The sequence below is a fragment of the Rhea pennata genome, chromosome 3, assembly GCF_028389875.1.
Source record: "Rhea pennata isolate bPtePen1 chromosome 3, bPtePen1.pri, whole genome shotgun sequence".
Classification (NCBI taxonomy): Eukaryota; Metazoa; Chordata; class Aves; order Rheiformes; family Rheidae; genus Rhea; species Rhea pennata.
This window is the reverse complement of record NC_084665.1, coordinates 124284572-124305139: the sequence shown is the minus strand read 5'-3', so window position 1 is coordinate 124305139 and position 20568 is coordinate 124284572. Positions and strand designations below refer to the sequence as shown.

Below are 20568 nucleotides of genomic sequence, written 5' to 3'. Positions count from 1 at the left end.
GAATATGATGGCTATAAACGACTTTTTAGGATATCCCTGTTGTTAGAGATAGTCTGCTGTACTCCTTCTGTTCACTTTAGTGGTACTAAATTATGTCGTCCTCTAGCAAGTGATCTGTTACTTCCTACAAATGAATGACATAAATACTAGTTCATTACTGCAGTGAAAATTCTTTACAGGATGAAGATACCATATTACAAAGCCAGAGAGCTAAGTATCTGATTGTATTGCAGTAGCTGGAGTAACATTTAACATGTTTGTCTAGGCTATCCGAGATGCAGAGCGTGCAAAGGAACTAAAGAGAATGCACAAAGCTGTTCAGAAGAATCTGCCACGTCCCTCAGAAGTAAGTGGAAACCAAACTCACTTTTCAAAAAGAAAAGACAGAAATAAAGATTGTAGTGTAAGAGGAAATACAAGCCAGGTAGATAATTTCATTCTTTCATAATCTGTTGAATATGCTCATTTCAGCATCATGGCAGACTTTCACAGTTAAGTTGTCATTGAGTATTCCATATGCACAACTGAAAGCAAAATCGGGTGTATGGATTACGATGCCTGTGTCACACGGGAAGGGTTTTTAGCACCTGTTATGCATAGTGTGGCTGATGTATGAAACTCCTGCTCAAATGGAAATATGTGAATTTAATACGGTCTTGGTGATGCATGATGTTTCTGAATATTTTTATTTCTTTTGTTTCTGGGCAGGTTAATGAAACTATACTAAGACCGTTAAATGTGGAACCACCTCTAACAGATTTGCAGAAGAGTGAAGAGCTCATAAAGAAAGAGATGATTACTATGCTTCATTTTGATCTTTTACACCACCCATTTGGAGAACAGCCTGTAGGTAAGAAGGGGAAAGGCCCAGGATTTGGAACCAACAGTGCAGAACATATGGCTTACCTGGAACAAAATCCTTATGAGAAGTTCTCCAAAGAAGATCTCAAGAAGGTGAGAATTGTATGGCCTATCTACTATTGATCTGAGGTCTCTTTGTGTCATAGTCCTGTCATCTTTGAAAAAAGGTGGATTCAAACCTGCCCAGAACATAACTGGGAGATCTCCATGGTGCTGTATAGAGGCTGTATAGATAATTAAGTAGGTGTACTCTTTCCTATGAACTAAGGTTAATTTAGACATTCAGCAGGGTAATGGGGATATCATATTTGTCCAGAGACACAATCTGTTAGATTCCTGTTAAATGTGTTGTGATTGCTTATCATTCTAAGAATCCTCCAACACTTGTTCAATTCTACTTTAGTCCTGAAAAGTGATGTTAAATGACTGAGATTTTAATCAGGAGATTTTAATCTCCACCCTCTGTTGGCTGTATAGTTTACTGATACAGATATCAGGTGTCTTTTTTCTTTGTAGCATTGCAGATCAAGTATGACAAAGGTAGTAAGCTTATAACTTGGAGCAGCAAATTAAGCAGCTTAATTGTGGTTTTCAAGCTTGATCTAACAGAGTGGTGCTAATACAGAGCGTGGTGGGTCTGTGTCAACTGATCTTAAAGTATAGCTAGTTAAAGGGTGCTGAATAGGCAGAACAGTTTGTCACTGGAAGAGCTCAGTAGGCTGTCTGGACAATCTGTCCTGTTTTGCATTGTAATCTCAAGTCAAATAGCAGTCTTGTACCATGGGTTCTAGTTTGAGATGTTCATTTATTTAAATAGCTACAGATGTTCCATTTTACCACCAAGTGACAGATAGACAGTTCACATGCCTAATGCTATGTTAGCTCTTTTGAAGAGTTCTTCCTGTGAAATTTTGCCAGTAACCTTTGGCCAAATGCTTACAGGAATAAAAATGAATGAAAAGGACAATTCATGTGCCACCAGATCATCTCAGTTTTATGCAGATTCTGGCTATCCGAGACTTACATTTTGAACAATAGTTGTGATATCTCAGCACCTAAATCGCATGTTCTTTAAAGTGACTCTAAGGATATACAAGCAGATTTTAAATCTGTCTGCCTGAGTATATCTGATTCATGCTTCAAGAGCCTGTAAAGAGAAACAGTGAACAGTATGTACTTCCAATTTGTTGTTAAATGAAAAATTATACTTGAAGATTTCTTAGCAGTAGAAATTAAAGATGGAAAATACAGTTAGATCATGAATTTCACTGCCCTGCCAAAGTGAGATTGTTCCCTTAGGAACACTCTCTGAGTACTTCTCTGGTTTGTTTTGAAACGCAACAAGAATTGGATTTTCTATCCCGTCTCTTAGAGACTATTACACAGTCCAGTAGTTTTTGTCTGGAAGCTTTCCTCAGAGTCCCTAGAAATTTTCTTTCTTAACTGATAGACAGAACTTTTTTTCATCTTTGCTCCCGCTCACTGTCTAACATTTAGAGTCATATCTCCTCTTCATCTAAAATCGAATGAATTTACAATGAACCGAGAAGCTTTCCCGTCTCTGAGCTCTTGATCTGAGTCTAAGTTGGGTTGTTTTTGATTTTCCCCCCCCTTTTATTTCTTTATTCGATTTTTGGAATATTTTTCCTTCATAAAGTGCTCCTCTCTTTTCCTGATATGTAGTTCTCTTGTCAATGTTCTGTTATAAAAAATGTCTGCTTCCTGTGATGAGATGTCTGATATGGAAATTTGTGGTGCACATGTAAATTTGCTGAAAGGGAGGAAGTGCACTTACAATCAGTGAAGTCCAGATTCAAAGAGATGTTTAGGCCTTAAGCTACAAATGAAATCGGGAGGTGTCTCCATAGTTCTGTGGACTAGGCTCTTTGCTAAAAAGTTAGAGTTGTGAGAACAACGTGAATCTTTTCAGTTCACTTTAATTTAATTCATAAACTGTGCTGAAAACAGCAGCATGCTCAAATCCTACAATAACAGAAACACAGAACAAAGAGAAGTGTTTTAGCTACAGTCAGAGGATTCTTTTCTGCGCTGCAGGTTATACAGCTCATCCGTTAATATTTAGAGTTGACTTTCCAGATTTTGTGAAGAGGGGCAAGCAAAAGGAAATGAAAAGTGATTTTTGTTTCATATAACAGCTGCTTCTGCATGTGCAGTTCTCCCTCCCTTCAAGGTCCTCGCTTTTATCTCTGTTCCTCTGCAACAAGATGAGGTATCTAGCTGTGCCACTGCTTTCATTAGCTACAGCAGAGTGATGTCAGGTTTGGCCAAATTACATAAAATGAGGGATAGTTGCTCTGTGAGTAGCCTTCTAGCCTGGGTTTCATTTATAATCCACAGCATCTGTGTTCGATTTCATAGTTAGCTTAACCTGATGGTGAGCTTTTAGTATGAAAAGAGAAACTGCCCCTGTGAATTGCACACTGAAGGACTGAAAACAACAAGAGGAATTTTCTTGTATCCTGTATATCGTAACTGCAATTTATTTCTCATCATTTCCAACAGGCGCAGGATCTACTGGCGCAAGAGATGGAAGTGGTAAAGCAAGGAATGGGGCATGGAGAGCTCTCAAGTGAAGCTTATAACCAGGTGTGGGAAGAATGTTACAGCCAGGTGTTATATCTGCCTGGACAGAGCCGCTACACAAGAGCTAACCTGGCCAGCAAAAAAGACAGAATAGAGTCACTTGAAAAGAGGCTTGAGGTTAGTGTCACTTTTTCTCTGCTTTTGTGCTGGTTTTTTTTTTTTTTTTTTTTTTTTTTTTTTTTTTTGATAATTTCTCCCTAGGTTTGAAGTTTTGTTTGTTTCTTTTTTTCTTTCTTTCCTTTTATCTTTTTTCTTTTTTTTTTTTTTTTTTTTACAGAGGGTTACAGGATACTCTTAAATTATTCAGATATCTTGGTGAGGGAAATTCCTTTTGCAAATGTTACTAAATTCTCCAAGGGACTTTGTAGATGCTCTTGAGGTTTAAAACATCGCTCATTCTATTCCTTCTTTCTTAAAGTATTCCCAGGGTATTCTCCTACGTAATTTCCCCTTGCACTATTAGATGTAGGAATCCTTACCTTCTTCTTAACTGGAGAGAAAGCCTCTATTCTGTTTTAATTCCATGTGAACTTTGCTGTTTTCTTGATCCCTGGATCACATACCTGATCTCTGTAGTTTTGCACTGTGTTTCCGATAGTGGCTGGTATGAGATATTTCAGAGAAAGATGCTTTAAAAAAGCAACAACTTCCACTTCAAAAACTCTTATCGAGTTCTCTTCTGAATTGCATATGCTTAGGGCTTGGTTTCTGATTTATAAGAATTTATGGCAGATACCTTCCAAATACTTCACCATTAACAATTACATAAATAAAAGTCCAGACCTTGCTGATTTCTTGCTAGACTAGCATCCTCTGCAAATACCAGTGAGCTCCTAAGAAAGAGGACAGTGGAGGCTGTGGCTTCCTTATGTATGTGTATTTTAAACTCTGAGTTTGGTGTTGTCTGTGTGCTTAACACTTCTTTTTTCTGTGAGTATAAAATGCCAGAATTTAGATAACAACCTCTCACTGATGCAGTTTGAGTACTGTATAGTAGGGCACTGCTACCAGGAGACCAGCAAATGAAACTAGACCCTTCGCTGCTTTCAGAGAGCCAAAATGTGCACTTCCTCGATTTCTACTCTTCCTTTGAGCTACTCCAGAGACTGCATCAGACATTTAGCCTCAAATCTGTTCCTTGTCTTTTCCACCACCTCTGCCCAATTCCTCAGTCTTACTTGTTGCTTGTAGGTAGAATACAGTATACCTACACAGTTAACTGGTTGAGACTAAGCTGCAAGGAAGGCATGTGTGTGCACACTGTCTCCCCTAGTCCATAGTTAATATCCTGACCTGTATGGAAAAAATATAGTTCCTGCAGATTACTCTTCCTTCTCCAGTCACTTTCCTGATGCAATTTATGACATGGCTTTGAAGACTCCTGTGCTAACACAATAGTGTACCGAGATTGGGTGACTCTTAGGGTTTTTGTTTTGGGAGCAGTGCTAACTCAAATTATTGTCAGACTTTGGCTATGATTTCTATATTTTTTTTTTTTTTTTTTTTTTTTTTTTGGAAGGGGCAAAATGAGCAAACTTGCAGTTTCCTGCTGTGATTAGTTTGTGGGAGGGGGCAAGGAAAAGGGGGAGATTATCTAAGGTATGTTGCACTAAGTAGAAAAAAGCAATTCAACGCTTTTGACATTAATTCCCCTTGCCTTGTCCAGTCTTCATAGTATTTCCACCAAATACTTCCTACAAAATGCAAAAATACACAGCTTTCATTCGGCAGAGTTTTAAAAGGTTTCTTCCTGTAGAACTTGTGTTGGTTCAGACTTAGAAAAAGTTATTAACTGTTTTTCAAAATACCATTTAACTAAAAGTCTCTTTAAATTATGCAGGCAAGAGACTTTTTCAACAATAAAAGGAAACTCCTATTTTAAATACTGTTGTGTTTAACATGAACATGCCTCCTGTTGCTAGAAATAAACGTTCTTGAACAGCTACAACCACAGAAATAACCCAGAAAGGCTGACCTGTCACTTGATTCATATATGTGAAAAACAGAGTGAACGCTTATTCTGTAAAGTCTGTCGGTCAAGATTGCCCTCCACATAAACCACTCGGCAGCTGTTGCTCAGCCAGTTGGGCCAAGGGCAGTTCACGTCCACGTAGCTTAATTGCAGGGTTAAACTGCTGCTTGGCATTAATAGAAGAGCACTTGTCATGCTGCTGCTCACCCAGCAGAGAGCACCATTGCCCTGCCTAACGCTGACTGCTCGTGAATGCTTTCACTCACAGACGCTGCTCTGCTGTATTTTCATAAAAACAGTATCCGAGTACAGCAGCACTCAATTTGCATGGCAGCAGGGGCTGCGCTGGCGTCGTGCCAGCCATCTGAGGGCTGTACCTAATTTGTGTACAAATGCTTTTGAAATTTAAATATCTTGTGCCTAGAACTACATTAGAAGCACGTTATTAAAGTTGCAAAGTCAAGCAGTCAAAAGTTAGGGAATACACAAGCAGCCTTACTCTGGCAGCCTTAATTTGCCTATGCATACATATTATGAGACAGTCTTTAATTACATGATTACAGCCTACTTTTTCCACAGGCTCATTTACTGCGCAGGATGAATGATGCTTTCTTAATGAGTAGCTATTGAATATTTTGGGTTTTTCTTTATTGTTCAAGTGTGTGGTCCTGTGTCTTTATACTGCATATTTCTCAAGTCTGAATTGGTTACTTCTGTGTGGGCTTTCTTGTGCTGTTGATCTCTGTTCATCTCCTCCCCATATTTCAATGAGGGGCTGTTAGTGGTACATTCATTAAGGATACTGAGGCAAAGCAAGCAAGCTGAAATCATCCATTCATCAAACTCCTGTTACTTTCATTCAGTCTGTAAGCGTGCATTACTCTGTAATCACAAGACGGTCACCCAGAAAGCAGAGCAGAAATAAAAAGGCCAGGCTGTGAAGAATCTAATTTCATGTATTTACCCAACATTGCACAGAACGCCGTAGAAGGACTGGTTAACAACATCCAGCTATGTCTATGTTCAGTTGCTACAGTCATGGGACTTAGTGTCTCGGTAATGTAGCTGCATGTCTTCAGATCAGCTGGGAGCTTTGAGCAATGCTGGAAAAGGATGCAATTGCTTGTTGCACAGGTAGAGTGAGAGACCAAGCTTGAGTATGACTTCAAATTACAGCATACTCCAAATCAGTCAAGTGGCTGGGCCAGCAGAGCTTGCCACGCGCCAGAGCTGCAGGTGCAGTGAAAATACGGCACTGCCTTCTATTAGCGTTTGTTGAGCATATGTACAGTCTTTGTAGAGTTAAGTTTGAGCTGAAAATTTCTCCCAAATTTGTGAAAACTCCAGTTTATTGTGGTTCTGTAGCCTGACCTATTTGGAAGGTTCTTCTCAAAAGCAAGGAAGTCTGTAGTTTTCAACATACAAGTCACCAGTTGAATCAAAACCACCTTCATTTGAATGTTTTTCCAAGGAAAATTTATCTGAAAGCGGTATCAGTTGAAATAGATATTTTAATGGGAAGTATCAGGCAGTCTTAATGAAAAGCAGGGATATTAGCTCTGCTTTCAATACCCCAGGATATTTGCTTGTACTCTTACTTCCTTTGAGAGAGGAGTAGAAACTGTAAAACATTTTGCCAGCAGCAGAAACTGCTGTTGGTCAGCTTTTGGGGCTGCCTCTTCCCCTTCAGACTACACTAAGAACTGTAGCAAAGAAAAAAAAAAAAAAAAAAAAGCGTGAGATTTTAGTGGTATTTGCTAGAGACAGCCGCCCATTGGGTAATCGCTATGTAATACTTCCATATGGGACTGCTAACACCCTGCAGATCTGGTGCAAAAAAGCCAGTCATTTCTAGCGCTGTCTTCACTACTTAGGGATTGCTGGGTGGATTGATGGCATGAGCGAATGATCGTCTTTTCCCTGACTGGCCTCCCTTCACTGCCTGAGTGGATGTAGTGGTGGAAGTCTCGTATCCGCTGACATGACATTTGTCTCGCTGAAATTGTGATATCACGAACAGATTTCTGCTGTTACTGATGGCCTCAGGCAGGCAAAACAGGAATTGTGGAGAGCTGCTGTTTGGCGAGATACCCTATCCAGGCATAATCAGCAATAATGTGCAGTTCAGTGATAATTTTAATGTTAGCATGTACTGTTATGCATTAGTAATACTCTTTGGCAAAATAAGTAGCATATTCGAAGAGTCTAAAATGCTCCAAATAAAAATGAAGAGTATTGCAAGGTTCACATAACGAACTTTTTCATGTTACCGATAGACAGTTTCAAGCCCAAGCAAGTTAATCCCACTGACCTCACTGTATGTCTGTGGTAAAACTTAGATTTGCTTTACCCCAGGTAGGATTTTGATCTTTACAGTAACTTCTAGAAGTTTAGTATATTTGCTCAAGACTAGACTAGCCTGCAGGGCTAATCCTTTCAGGAACGAGAATTCTCTGAGGTGCGTAGTGGCATTTAGTACGGCTACAGTTCTCTGCAACACTTGGTACTTCCTTCTCTTCCAAGCAGCCTATTTATAAAGTAAAATATTCTTACCTAAACTTACTAGTTTAACATATACCCTATGAAGTAAAACAACAAGCTAGTTGCTTCTGTTCATAATTCAGAACATAAAAGCTTCTTGCCAACATTACTTTGTCTTTGTAATGTTGGCTTGCAGCATACAAATACTTTTCTACCAGTGTGGTAGTTATGTCATCACTGCAGTTGATTGTAAAATTATAAACATTATTGGGAGTCTGCAGGGGGGAAGCTCTAGTTACATTGTATATGCAAACCATAGTGAATTGTTCATCTCACTGTAAGATTTACAGTATCTTGTTGTGTAGCTGCAGTGTATTGAAGCTGTATTGGGTAGTGCTCTTCTCTTGGTTGCTACTGTGTACACAATCCTAAAGAACTAGATGGTCATTTACCCGGCCAAAGAGGCCGTTTTTGCTTTTCGTTGCAGCCCAAGCTGTCTGAATTGCTTTCACTGGAAACCAGCACCCTAGTTGGATTTTTGTGGGTTGCATGTTATGCTCTGCTACAAGGTCTTTCAGTTACTAGTTTACTGGAGTTTATATTTTTATTTTCTCTAGTTTCTGTGTTTCTAAAGCTTGCAATTTCTGTTGCATTTTCAGGTGTACTGTTATTGTTAACAGTTAACTACCTGTAGAAAATAAGAGAAGTAATTAAATACTTTATGAGAGAAGTTAGCCATAAGACTAAAATATGGTGGCATCTATGGAGAAGTTGAGCAGTAAACTTTTGTGGTCAAATGTATTCGTTTGTGCTACTGTGTTATCTTCATGAAACCTTTTTAACAAGGTCTGTGGAAATACATTTGGCATCAGAGGAACACGTCAGGGTTGTCAGTATTCTTGAACATTGACTGTTCAGATTCTAACAGAGAACTATTTATGCAAGACAACTATTGTTATGCAGGGAGCAGCTGGAGAGTGTTACCTCTGCCCTTGCACCAGTGCTTTTGTAGCTCTGCAGTAATCTGGTTCAGTTCACTGAGCTGGTAGAAAATTAATTATTTATAGATTAAGAAGCATGCCCCTTTGCACAGCAGCTGGCTGTTAATTCAGCTTAGCTATAAGACAAAGTAACAGTTTTGTTTGCAGTATTCTGGAATATTTGTAGGACCCGTAATGAAGTTACTACCCCTAACCTAGCTGATGAGGAAAGCAGTAAATAAAAATTATTCTGTTGCAAGTATCATTGATGTCTACAATAAGAAAAAATATCTTGTTTTTAAAAAAAGATAAGCTAATTTAGTCTGAAATCTTGACTTTTTTTTTCTGGTGCAACTGAGTATTCAGTGCCTTGTTTTCAGCAAGTCCCAGGAGTTCAGATTCAAGGCACCTCATTTTAGCTTTTTAACTAAAGCAAATGGGATAGGACTGCAATTGCCTTAGGCTCCCTTCATTGTTGGTAGGGAGACAAGGTACCTCCTGAGAGCAACTTGGCACACTTCAGCATTGAATTTCCCTCTTGGGGCACCTGTTTTTCTCTTTTGATTACAAAGGCGCCCAAGAGTACATCAGGTAAGTGAAACAGAATTAGATCTTAATGCCTTTCTATCCCTAGAGCAAGAATAATGCCTGCAGTTTTGTTTGTGAAGTACTTGCAGAGCTATGATTGCAAATCATTATCTAAAACTGCCAAATTTTAAGTATGCTTATAATACCTGGAAAATAGTGGTCTTTTCCAGTCACAGCTTGTTGAGTAGAGTTGGAGCTTTGCACGTGGCAAGTCTGGAATAAAAACCATTGTCCACTGTGCTTGTGATGAATTAGCTTAAATTTGAGACTTTTTGGTTTTTCTCCTCACAATTTACATTTCCATTCAGAAGCCCCCCCAACCTCTTTTCACCACCGTGAGTATGTTCTGGGGTTTGAAGTCTGTTGTGAAGGAGGAAGGAGATCCAATTATGTTCAAATCTAAGTACTTCTCTAGGACTTCAGCTGTTACATCAATGACGTTTTCCATGCTGCCTGTTGACCAGCTTTGGGAAACAGAACTATTCTACTGATAAATGTCATTTTCAGAGGGAAATGCAGATACTTGATTTTTATACCAAGTCTCTGGTAAGACTTACTTTGGGACCTTTGGAAGGAAGCAGATGAATGCTACTAAGAGAGTTCTTCATATTCCTGCTTCTGGGACCTTGCCTGTGTGTCTGAAATTGGTCTTCAGATTAGCCTGGTGTGTTGTACTAGCCTTTGTTCTTCCAGGGTCATGTTGTCTGTAGGGTTGGATAACTCTTCTATATAGAAACAAGCCTTTATCCAGTTGTTAAACTTGATGCTATGAGTGTAATACAACTCAATCCATGTCGCCAGTCCAGGATGTGCCAGCACATCTAAATGGATCAGGAAATGGATATTGAAAAAACATTCTTTAAACGTGAAATTAAATTGGGTAGCAGTTACTGTTTGGCTAGTTGCTTGTAAAGTGGTGGAAATTCCCTCCTCCCCTCCAATCTCTAAAACTATTAGTTTCTTATGTGCTGTTGTGGTGGAATCAAGTTACATATTTGGAAACATAATTCACGATGGGAACCCATGTGTTTAGGAAGATAGAGAAATATATAAGCTAATACTGTCTATGGCTGGAAGTGACCTCACCTGCAGACCTGTTAGCTGTCCCGAGCCTATCCTAATGCAAAGCAATCTCATGATTTGTGAATGCTGTGCCAGCGTGAATTGCTGCTAATGAGGTAACTTGCTGCTTTGACGCTTGCCTAATGATAGCTGCAGGAATGGAGTAGTAGTAGTGACTGCTGCAGACTGTTAGCTCAGTTGCATCAAGTGGCTTCTGTCACATATTAAGAAGGAACCAAGCTATCTGTTAACTTGTTTATTGCATGAGCTTTCAGCGATAATTTTTGAAGGTAGTTCTGCTGCATTCATGGCCACAGCAGTAATCCGTTTCCTTGCAGTTAATCGAAGCTGTTCTCATTGGCTAACCTAGAGGTAGGCTCTAAGGTGGGGAAACTGTGTGTCTGAGAGCATGGAAGTGGAAGGAAATTTAAAAATAGATTGATTTATGAATTTTGTACATGTATGGTCATAGAGTGTACCACAGCACTTACTCAGGCAAATCCCCTAAACATGCAGAGGATGCCCTGTTGTTACAGTCATCATTATCCCCGGGATGGTTTGAAACGCTGGTGAACCTGTTCACTGTAACCTGGTGTTGAGTGGAACGCTGTCGTCTTGGTGTGGATTACCTCGTTCCAGCTCTTCTGGTTGTCTGAGCCCAAATAAGGCCAGTTCACGAACCCTGCTATTTAAACTAAGTTAATCCAGCTCATGCTGGCAGAATTGAGTATGAGAGGGCTACTTGTGGGTTTGAGTTGAGGAAGGAAGTTACAGGAACATTTTGAGTATTCCTATATAGATTCCAAGAGTAAGGGATCTCTCTGCACAAGCTAAGCAGCTTTGTGATGGTATGTGGATTATCCAAGGTCATGAAACAAGTTGATTTACTTTTGACTGTGGCTCTGGTAGGAGCACTCAGCACTTCTTCTGTCATGTTTTTTTACCCATTTGGCATGGTCCTAAAGATCAGGTAGAAAAACGGAGTGTCTGCTGGTACAGTGCAGTCCTTTGAACTGAGGAGAAGTGTCCTCAGTAGACTTAGCAACATAAGGAACTGTGCAGATACAGTGCTGAATGTCCTTGAAAGGTTATCTAGAGCCCTGCTTCAGGGTCAGTTCTACATAAAAACATTGCTAGTGGATGTTTGTTTAATCTTAAAGGGAGATTTGTTTAATCTTAAGAGGAGATTCCATACTTCCCACAGGCAGTCTTTCCCAATTCTTTGTTATCCTTATGTATTTAAAAAACCCTTGCTAAATTTAAGTCTCTCCTTCTTTTTGAGTGGACATTAGAACAGCCTAATTAATTCTTGTTCACAGTGATCTTTTGAATACTTAAAACATGCTGTATCTACACTCATTTTCTCTATTTCTGTTAGATTAAAAAGACTCCTTTCCCCCCCCCCCCATCCTGTTTTTTTGAGATCATGTTGTATAAACCTCTTATTACCTTTGTTCTATTTTGGATTCTTTTCATTTGGTCTCATACGGTACCAAAAACTGGACAGAATTCCCTAGTTCAGGCCTTACTACGTGTGAGGGAAAGCTCTTACATAAGAGGCTTGGGATGAGATGAGCCTCTTAATGCTTTTCCTAAAATCTTATATTGTTTTACCCTTTGCCTGTACATGCTGTTCCATTTTACTGTAGCCAGCACAAAAGTCAGTGGAACCAAAATTGGCCCAGAAACAGTACAAAATAAAAAACTAAGTAGAGAAATCTTTCAAATGTCTTTACAATTTCTGCTAGATTCATGGGGGAAATGGTTGTCAGATTTTACTGAAATGCATTTCTTAGCTTTAAGCAAATAATGTAGACTATTGTTTAAACACACCTCTTCATAACTGCTTGGAATTTTTAACTTGGTATCTGAGCCTCAAAATTTTACGAAGCTTGAACTGAAATTATATGCAGTTGTTGGCATTAATGCAGCAGTCAGCAATTTTTAATAAATAGTATTTGTTAAAAAAAAAAAAGTTGAGACCTCCTTTTGACCTTTCTGTAGTAGGTTCTGAAACTCTGTAGATGGGAGGGAGGAGGAAAGGTGGTGGGTGTTCACATTTCTGTCTACAAGCTGGGAAGGAAGAAAGAGCCATTATTCGTTATTTCTGGTTTCAGATACTTGGAAGGCATGGGGAGTTTGGGGGGTTTTGTTTTGATTTTTTTTTTTTTTCGTTTTTGGACAGCAGTGAAGCCTGTAGTAGTTCAAATGGACAGGGAGCTGAGTAGAAAAGCAAAGTCTGAATAGCAGTATACAAACTAAGGAAACTAAGTGTCTATAGTAGTTAAAAATAAGAATATCCAGAAAAATACAGAAATACTAAATTCAGTTCTCATTGTCTGAAAACTTGGGAGTGTTTAATTAATCTGAGATTATAATAAACTTTTGGATTTGAACTGACTTTCATTTTTCTGGAGAACAAAAATGCTTTGACATATCTCGCTCGCTGGACCAGTAGACCCTTAAGATGGGATTCACCTACCTAGCCTTACGTAGCCGCTTCTGAGCCAGCAGCCTGTGCTCCCATCACAGTCCGTGGAGAGGAATAGACACCTCTGTGGCAGGCTTAGTCTCATTCTACAGCAGTTACCTGCCCTGGGTTAGATGAGCCATGTCCGAGAGCTGCCAGTTTCTCTCCTGTTTATGGAAGGATCAGAGGTGACAACCTCAGATTTCGATGTCTAAAGCTAAGCGAGGTGAATCCCAGCTGATGTATGTAAAAGTGTGGGACCAACCCAGTACTACCACTCTGGTGGTACTTGAGTCATACTGACAATTCAGGGCTTCTGCCCCGGTGCCCTGTCCTGGCCTTCTTTCTGTATGATGGAGAGAGCCTTTGTAACTGTGTTGCCTGTCCTCAGGGTGCTCAGTGTTTAACATTTAAGTAGGAAATAAAGTTATTGACAGATTTGCACTTGGAAAGATACAGTAGTAGAACTTTTCTAAATGGTCTTTTTTAAAACCATTTTGTCCTAGAACAATGTTATTCCACTTGGAGGTTCATTTTGCACCAAACATACTCTGTGTAGTCTATAATACAGTAAAACAACACGGGACAACCTTTCTTTGATATGTTAGACCTCTGCTACAAAGGAAATCTTGTTTGCCTGTACATCCATTTATACCATGATCTGTAAATGTCAGTGGTTCTCAACACGCGTTTTTCATTTAAGGAATAGTAATTGGAAAATAGTTCATTTACCACACAGCTGTATTTGTTGTTGCAGTAATAGCATATTATTTACCAATGAAGACATTTAAAGCTTTCATACTTTTCCATCAGAAAGTATCCTCACAAATCCCTAATCTATTTATTTAATTTTCTCTAGATTTATATAAATATTGAAAAAGAGGCGCCTTTCTGTATGCTTAAAGCACCTTGGGCATAACTTAAAACTGCATTGAAAACAGTATCTGAAGAGTGTAGCAGTCTGCATCTGTCTTCTTAGGAGCAAACTAGACAGCTCAGACGGTCAGATTTCTCTTTCCCTGCCCCATTAACAGTTTTCTCCTTTTACCATTTACTTTGTTTATCTCTGCTCTGCCTATTGAAACCATTTTAAACAAGTGAATAACTTGTTAAGGAGTAGAATGTTTTCCAAAAAATGTACCTATATAATAAAGCATATTAATAAAGTTGGATCATTCAAGGGTTGATGAAATGCACTTTGCTATAGCTTGGTTCATAAAACTGTAACGGCTATGACAAGTCCTAGTGGTTGGGGTTGCCTGACTCACTGAACTTATCACTGTTCAGGACAGATTATAAAGTAGTTCTTTCCCTAGGGAGTTTAGTTTCATAGATAAAAGTGGATAATGTGTTAGGTAATAACAGGGCTCAAAGCAGTGAAAAACTTCTTTTTGGTTAATTGGCTATAATTTTGGTGTATATAGGAATGTTAGTGAGCAATGCTTTGATTTTTAGTGAAACAAGGCAATGATTGGTAGTGTAGCTACTGTGGTTCTGAGTTAAACTTGTGTTTTGTAGCTGGGGGAGTTGAGCATTTTTCTGCATCTCCTGCACTGATACACTTTCTACTATAGCAAAGAGAAAAATATAATAAGTCCAATTCCTGCTTTGCTGAATTCAGCATCTTTCACACAGTGCTTTCTGGAAGGAAAAAAAAATACATCTTTTAAGAAAAGGGCCAGAACGAACCACGAATCCGTATGTCCGTATTTAGAGATGCTACACCCCACCACATCTTTGTTCAGCGGTATGTTCCTATGTTGTTTATTGGTTTGTGATTTAGTGTTAAGGATTTCCTTGATGCTGTCCCTCAGGCTTTAAAACTGCTGACAGCTATTTCATAGTTTGACTGCCCTTTTAATTTTGTCCCACTGAATAAATATGCAAAAATATACAGAGGATTTTGGTACCTTTTACACACACAAACGTTGCATCAGACATCTATGATGTGTTGCTGTGACTACAGTTGTTTTTTTTGTTTTGTTGTGTCCCAAGTGGCAGATCTTTGTAGTTTACATTTGCTTGTCCATTTCAAATTTCAACTCTGGATTACTTGCATCCGGGTGGCCTGTCCAGGATTGTTTGTGATGATACAGAGAATGAAGGGTTGCCAGCCGTTGAGGCCTCATGTTTCTTGGGTTCTTCTGAGGTTGATGACCATGTGCTTTTTATTTTAGATGTACCTTTCCTATCTTTTAGAAGCTGATAGTGGTTGTGGTCTTCATTCTCTGTGAGTTACCAGGATTTGTTCTGCCCTTTGTCTCTTGATGTGGGTGTCCTGAGAAAGTGCATGTAGACAGGTGATAGGACCTCTAGTTGCCATTCTGATTCCTTCTGCTGTTTCTTCTGGTGCTGCCATACTTCACATTGCCATTAATTCTGCAGTCATACAGATCTTAGTAATTCTGTTATGATTCTCTACCAGAAAAGTACAGATTCAGAGTTGCATTAAGGTTTTTGCTTGCCTTTTTACATTACAGAATCTAGTCTAGATAAATCTTATTAGAGTAGGCAGAAGGATTGAAAGATGTGACTGCTTTTCCAGGTAAAGAATATGATATATCAAAAGGTTTCTAAATGGATTTCTATTCTGTTTCCCTTTAGCAAGGTACAAAACATCTCTTGTGTAAATGGGAAGTTGCATGTCAAGCTATTATATCTTGGCTGCCTACTGCAGCGATTCCTGTCTGTAAGGCCAGTCTATTCTTATACTATGTAATCACCCCCTGTCTGGCTAGTGGACGTCACTCCTGGAGTGAACTACTTCTAATGGAAAGGTCTCAATCCAGAAGTCTTTCTTAGGTTGTAAAATGTACAGTGTATGATTTGTCAATAGATGTTGGGGAACTGTTTCTTCCATTAACTCTATACAGTTTTACAGAAATAAATATTCTAACTACTTTATTCTCTTGAATTCTGGACAAATAAAACAATTTCTGGTTTTTGTCCTGACAGATAAATAGAGGTCACATGACAACTGAAGCCAAAAGGGCTGCCAAGATGGAAAAGAAACTGAAGATACTGCTTGGTGGTTACCAGTCTCGGGCAATGGGCCTCATCAAGCAGTTGAATGACTTGTGGGACCAAATTGAGCAAGCTCATCTGGAGCTACGCACATTTGAGGAATTAAAGAAACATGAAGATGCTGCGATCCCACGGAGACTGGAGGTGAGCTTCCTAAATGTGACCCATTTGGTCAAATATGTACCTTTTATAGAAAAAAAGTGTTTTTACAGTGAATGGGCTCTGAAGTTCACAGCCAAAGGTTTTTATTAAGTTTTTTAATGATCTTTTTAAATTACACTTTGGCAATTACAAGATTCTTCTGCCTTTCATTTCAATATCAAGGATGCTGTGATATATTACAAGCTGGGACTGATCTGATAGTGGCTTCTTTTCCTTTATTTCTGCTTTTTTCCCTTCCACCCCCCCCCCCCCCCCAGTCTATTTTATTAACAATGTAGGACTTCTACTGACAGAAGTTCCAAGTCTATCTTAAATTTGGTTTGTTTTATGTTTTAATTACTATCAGAACATCTTACTGTAGATAGCAAACTTGTGTAATGCCTCCTACTTCTGTGAAAGTCAGTGGTGCAATGCTAGTTTGTACTAGCAGAAGATCTCCTTTCTTGTCACATACTGATCATATTCTTCCCTAAGCTGTTTGCAGTTGTCAGAGCTGTAGATAGTTCCATTTTTGTAAAGCAGTATGATAACCTCATTTCAAGACTAGCTTTAAATGTGGCTTCTAGTTTCAAAACCCAAACAATTGTTCTAAAATCCAAGAAGTTTTAGTTTTGAGCTGTCCTCAGAGTTCAGGTCCTTTCCCTGCAGTCCTCTTGCTGGCTGACTATACTGTGTTGTCATCACAGAATCAGTAAGGTTGGAAGGGACCTCTGGAGATCATCTAGTCCAACCTTCCACAGATTCCCTGGTGCTGGTTCCACCAGGACTTGAACCCAAGACTTTCTGCATGTGAAGCAGATGTGATAACCACCACACTATGGTACGCTTGTAATTTGGACATTGCTCCCAAGTAGCAGCCTGCATTACTAGTCTCAATCTGGTCATCATGGCTGTGAGGAGGAAGATCCATCCCTCTTTCTCTTGAGCAGCCTTGGCATAGAACTGGCAGAAACAGGTACACTGAGATGTGTGAAAAACATGCCTCAGAGCTGCCGTACTTAGTTTAACTTTGGCCAGGAGACTTGTTCTCTGTTTTATTCAGCTAACAAGCCAACCCTCACTTTCTGCCACTCCATTTTTTTCCCCAGAAAATTGTATTCCATATAGTCTCAAATCTTCTCAAGGACTTACTATAACTTTTTGTTATAACTTGCTGTAACTTTTTTTTGAAAAGATAAAATCTGTCAGTTCTTAATACTGATCCTGTCAAGATTGTTTAGAAATGCTGATAGATGTGTTTACGAGCCAAGAGGTAATTATTTGTGAATGTTAACAGTGAAGTGTATTAAATAGCTTGATAGCTACTAACAATGTGTCTTTTTTTAGTAAGTGATACTTTGCTTGAGTCCTAAGCCTCAGGATGTAGCTTTCAAATTTATACAAAAATATTTAAAGAGTAATGAGGATGTCCTTTTAGAGGAACTAACCCTTGTGAAAGAGGTGAGCAAACTTGAGGTTGTTCCAGTCTTGGCTTAAGGGATACATCTACTGTGCAGAGTCACCAGACTTGGCAAGTGATCTCAATCTGGCAGGATTTCTAATATTTTAGGGCTATCTGGTTTTGAGTTTTTTGTTGTTTTTTGGTTTTGGGATTTTTTTTATATACTGAATTGGAGAATGAGGATAAGGAGCATTTGATGTGACTGGGGCTTGATCAGGAGAGCTACGGAAAAGCCCCAGTATCATATTCTCACTTGTGTAAGTGTTTTATTTCAATTAAGATTTTATTTTGAAATCTCAATTAGAGGAGATGTATGAATCAGGAAGAACATAGATTTTTTTCTTCCAGATATCCAGCTTTGTGTGTATACAACATCAACAATTAGAACTTATTTTGATTTTTATAATAAAGTAAACTGTGTATGGAAATCATTAAAGAGCGGAAGGGTAGACATCCTTATGTGCATCTCATGCAGTTCCTTTTCCCAAGCATATTTTAAACAGCTGGCACTGAAATAGAGATTATTGACTATTATACCACATCAGCTAAATGTCATCAGCAGTCAAAGGCATTTTTCAATACCTGGATCTATTTACCTCTCTAAAAATAGGTTTTTATCTTTAAAGACTGCCATATTCTTGTACTTTTACCATAGTTTTTCATCTAAAATATGTGCAGCATGTTTCTGCAAACTCAGGGACATTGTGGATGGATTAATCAGGCTGTATCGTCATATTTAAAAGCATAATTTCTACCTTTCCAGTTAAATGACCTAATTTTATTGCCTAATACAGGTATCATTACATTTATTAAATCCTATCCTGATTTTTGCGAATGCATTATCCTCTCACCTCTGTAAGTGAAACTGCTGTTGAACCTGGGGTTAGTGACATCATTAAACCACTTTACGGCTATTTACAATTATGATCAATATAATAGGAAAATTTCCAAAAGTTCAACCTAATTGTTACGTTAGCAGAGCTAGGGATGCACAAGTTGAGCTGCACTGTGATTCTTTTTGAATGCATTATACTTGTTAATTTGTTGCAGCGGCTCTGCCTGATCTATAGCAAGTGTAGCTTCAAAATTACCATCTTGCCTTTACTTCCTTCTGCTGTGGTTGAAGGCTGCTCCAACTGTTTTAAAGCAAATAGTCTCCTGACCTGAAATGTTGTGCGGATCAATATGAGATCTGCTTGTCTTGGAGATGTTGCTTCATGAGTTATACAAGAAATCAGTTTTTTAATTCAACTGAAGAGTTAAGACTTGATTAATCACTATGTAATTAAATGGCAGATGAATATCATCATAGAAGAATATGAAACAATGCAGATGGAGGAAAAAAGCATCAGAACTTTACCTGTATTGACTTTACCACTCAGGAATGCAATTGCAGTCTTAAAAAAGACAAGTCTATGGAAACATCGTCTCTGTGACAGTTCACAGAAAATAAATTTAGGAGGTATTGGGTGAGAAATGGGATAGTAATTATTTTTGCTGTATCTGCATCCATCTCTGACTCTTGAGTGTGGTTATGGTTCCCCCTTCCTTTCCATCCAATCTTAAGGATGTCGTAAAAACTGCGCAAACAAAAAGCTACACATATTGCAGAGCTTATCTCAGCTGTGGAATGGCTTCCAAGAGAAACAAACAAACAAAAAAGAATACATGAGGATTCTTCAACCTGGAAGAGAAACTGGTAATTTCTATACATTCTTTAGTGGCGTGTGGAAGGAGTACAGATAAAAGTGTTTACTGTCTCTTCTGGTACAAGAGCGAAGGATTATCAAATGAACTAGCAGCTGGCAGTTGAGAACAACCAGAAATATGTACACCTTCAGACAGAGCGTAGTTAAGCTGTAGAAAGCCTTGTCTCAGGACACTGAATAATAAAGTTTACCTAAATCATGTTTTGAACAAACTAATGGAAGAAGAATATATAGATCCTGTTAAATGCAAAGACATTGCTTATGGGAAAGTTTCCAATTAGAAATCTCCTTTAGAAGCATTTTATGTTAGTCGCTGTCAAAAACAGGGTACTGAAATAAAATAACCATGCTTCTTGATACTCTTTATCAGTTGTTTGGTTTTCAAACTAATTTCATCACTCTTCTCTCTCAGCCTGACCCTTGCAAACAGTCTGCAGGAGTGTGGCTATTGGAAGAATTGACCAGTTGTTTAATTATGTTTTGCTTTCAGTGTCTGAAGGAAGATGTGCAGCGACAACAAGAGAGAGAAAAGGAGCTCCAGCAGAGATTTGCTGACTTCATGTTGGACAAAGAGACATTCCAAGCAAAATATTAAAGCACAAAATTCCTTTCTTCACTGGTGTATCATTTTTAAAATGTACAGATACTTCTCCAGCAAGTTTTGCCATCTGCTGCAGAAATCAAGTGTAGTCTGCTGTATTCATCTTGTCAAGTTTTGTTCCTTTAATGGACTCTTCAAAATGCTGTAGGTATGAATAGCTTTGTCCAGTATTAAAAAATTGGATTGAAATGTCCAAAATTTTATTAAAAGAAAAAATCACTCTGGGATGATTTTAGCCATCTCTTCATTTGCTAGAGCTATCACATTATTCCTAGTGTTTTGTCATTCATAAGACCTATAAGATACATGCCTGCAGAGTAATGTCTTTGGAATAAACCTGGAACATTAATTACGAAATAAAATGTCTGTCTTTTAACTAAAGTGGAATCCCGTCCCCCCTCCCCTCCCAAGGCTTGTTTCTGGTAAATCAGTTTTCTTTCCTGTGTCTGAGTCTGCTTCATATTTTATTTTCAAAGATTATCATTTGTAATACGTTGGAGATGGGCAGGGTAACCACCGTCCCTATAAAAACAGTTCATTTCGGTGCATTTGACACAATAGTTCTACATTATGGGATATTCACATTGTAATACTGAAAGTAAAGATATCTTCA

General features: G+C 38.6%; 1 protein-coding gene across 1 annotated transcript in view; it reads left to right on the top strand.

Moving 5' to 3' along the window:
* The window catches only part of CDC5L (cell division cycle 5 like), a 37215-nt gene extending 16879 nt beyond the window's left edge, over window positions 1–20336 (top strand). Inside the window, exons 12-16 of the mRNA XM_062571203.1 lie at window positions 266–346; window positions 709–954; window positions 3385–3582; window positions 15974–16186; window positions 19845–20336. Of these exons, the coding sequence (XP_062427187.1) occupies window positions 266–346; window positions 709–954; window positions 3385–3582; window positions 15974–16186; window positions 19845–19949 (843 nt within the window). The 3' untranslated portion in view covers window positions 19950–20336. The remainder of the gene's footprint in view (window positions 1–265; window positions 347–708; window positions 955–3384; window positions 3583–15973; window positions 16187–19844) is intronic.
* The last annotated feature ends 232 nt before the right edge of the window (window positions 20337–20568 follow it).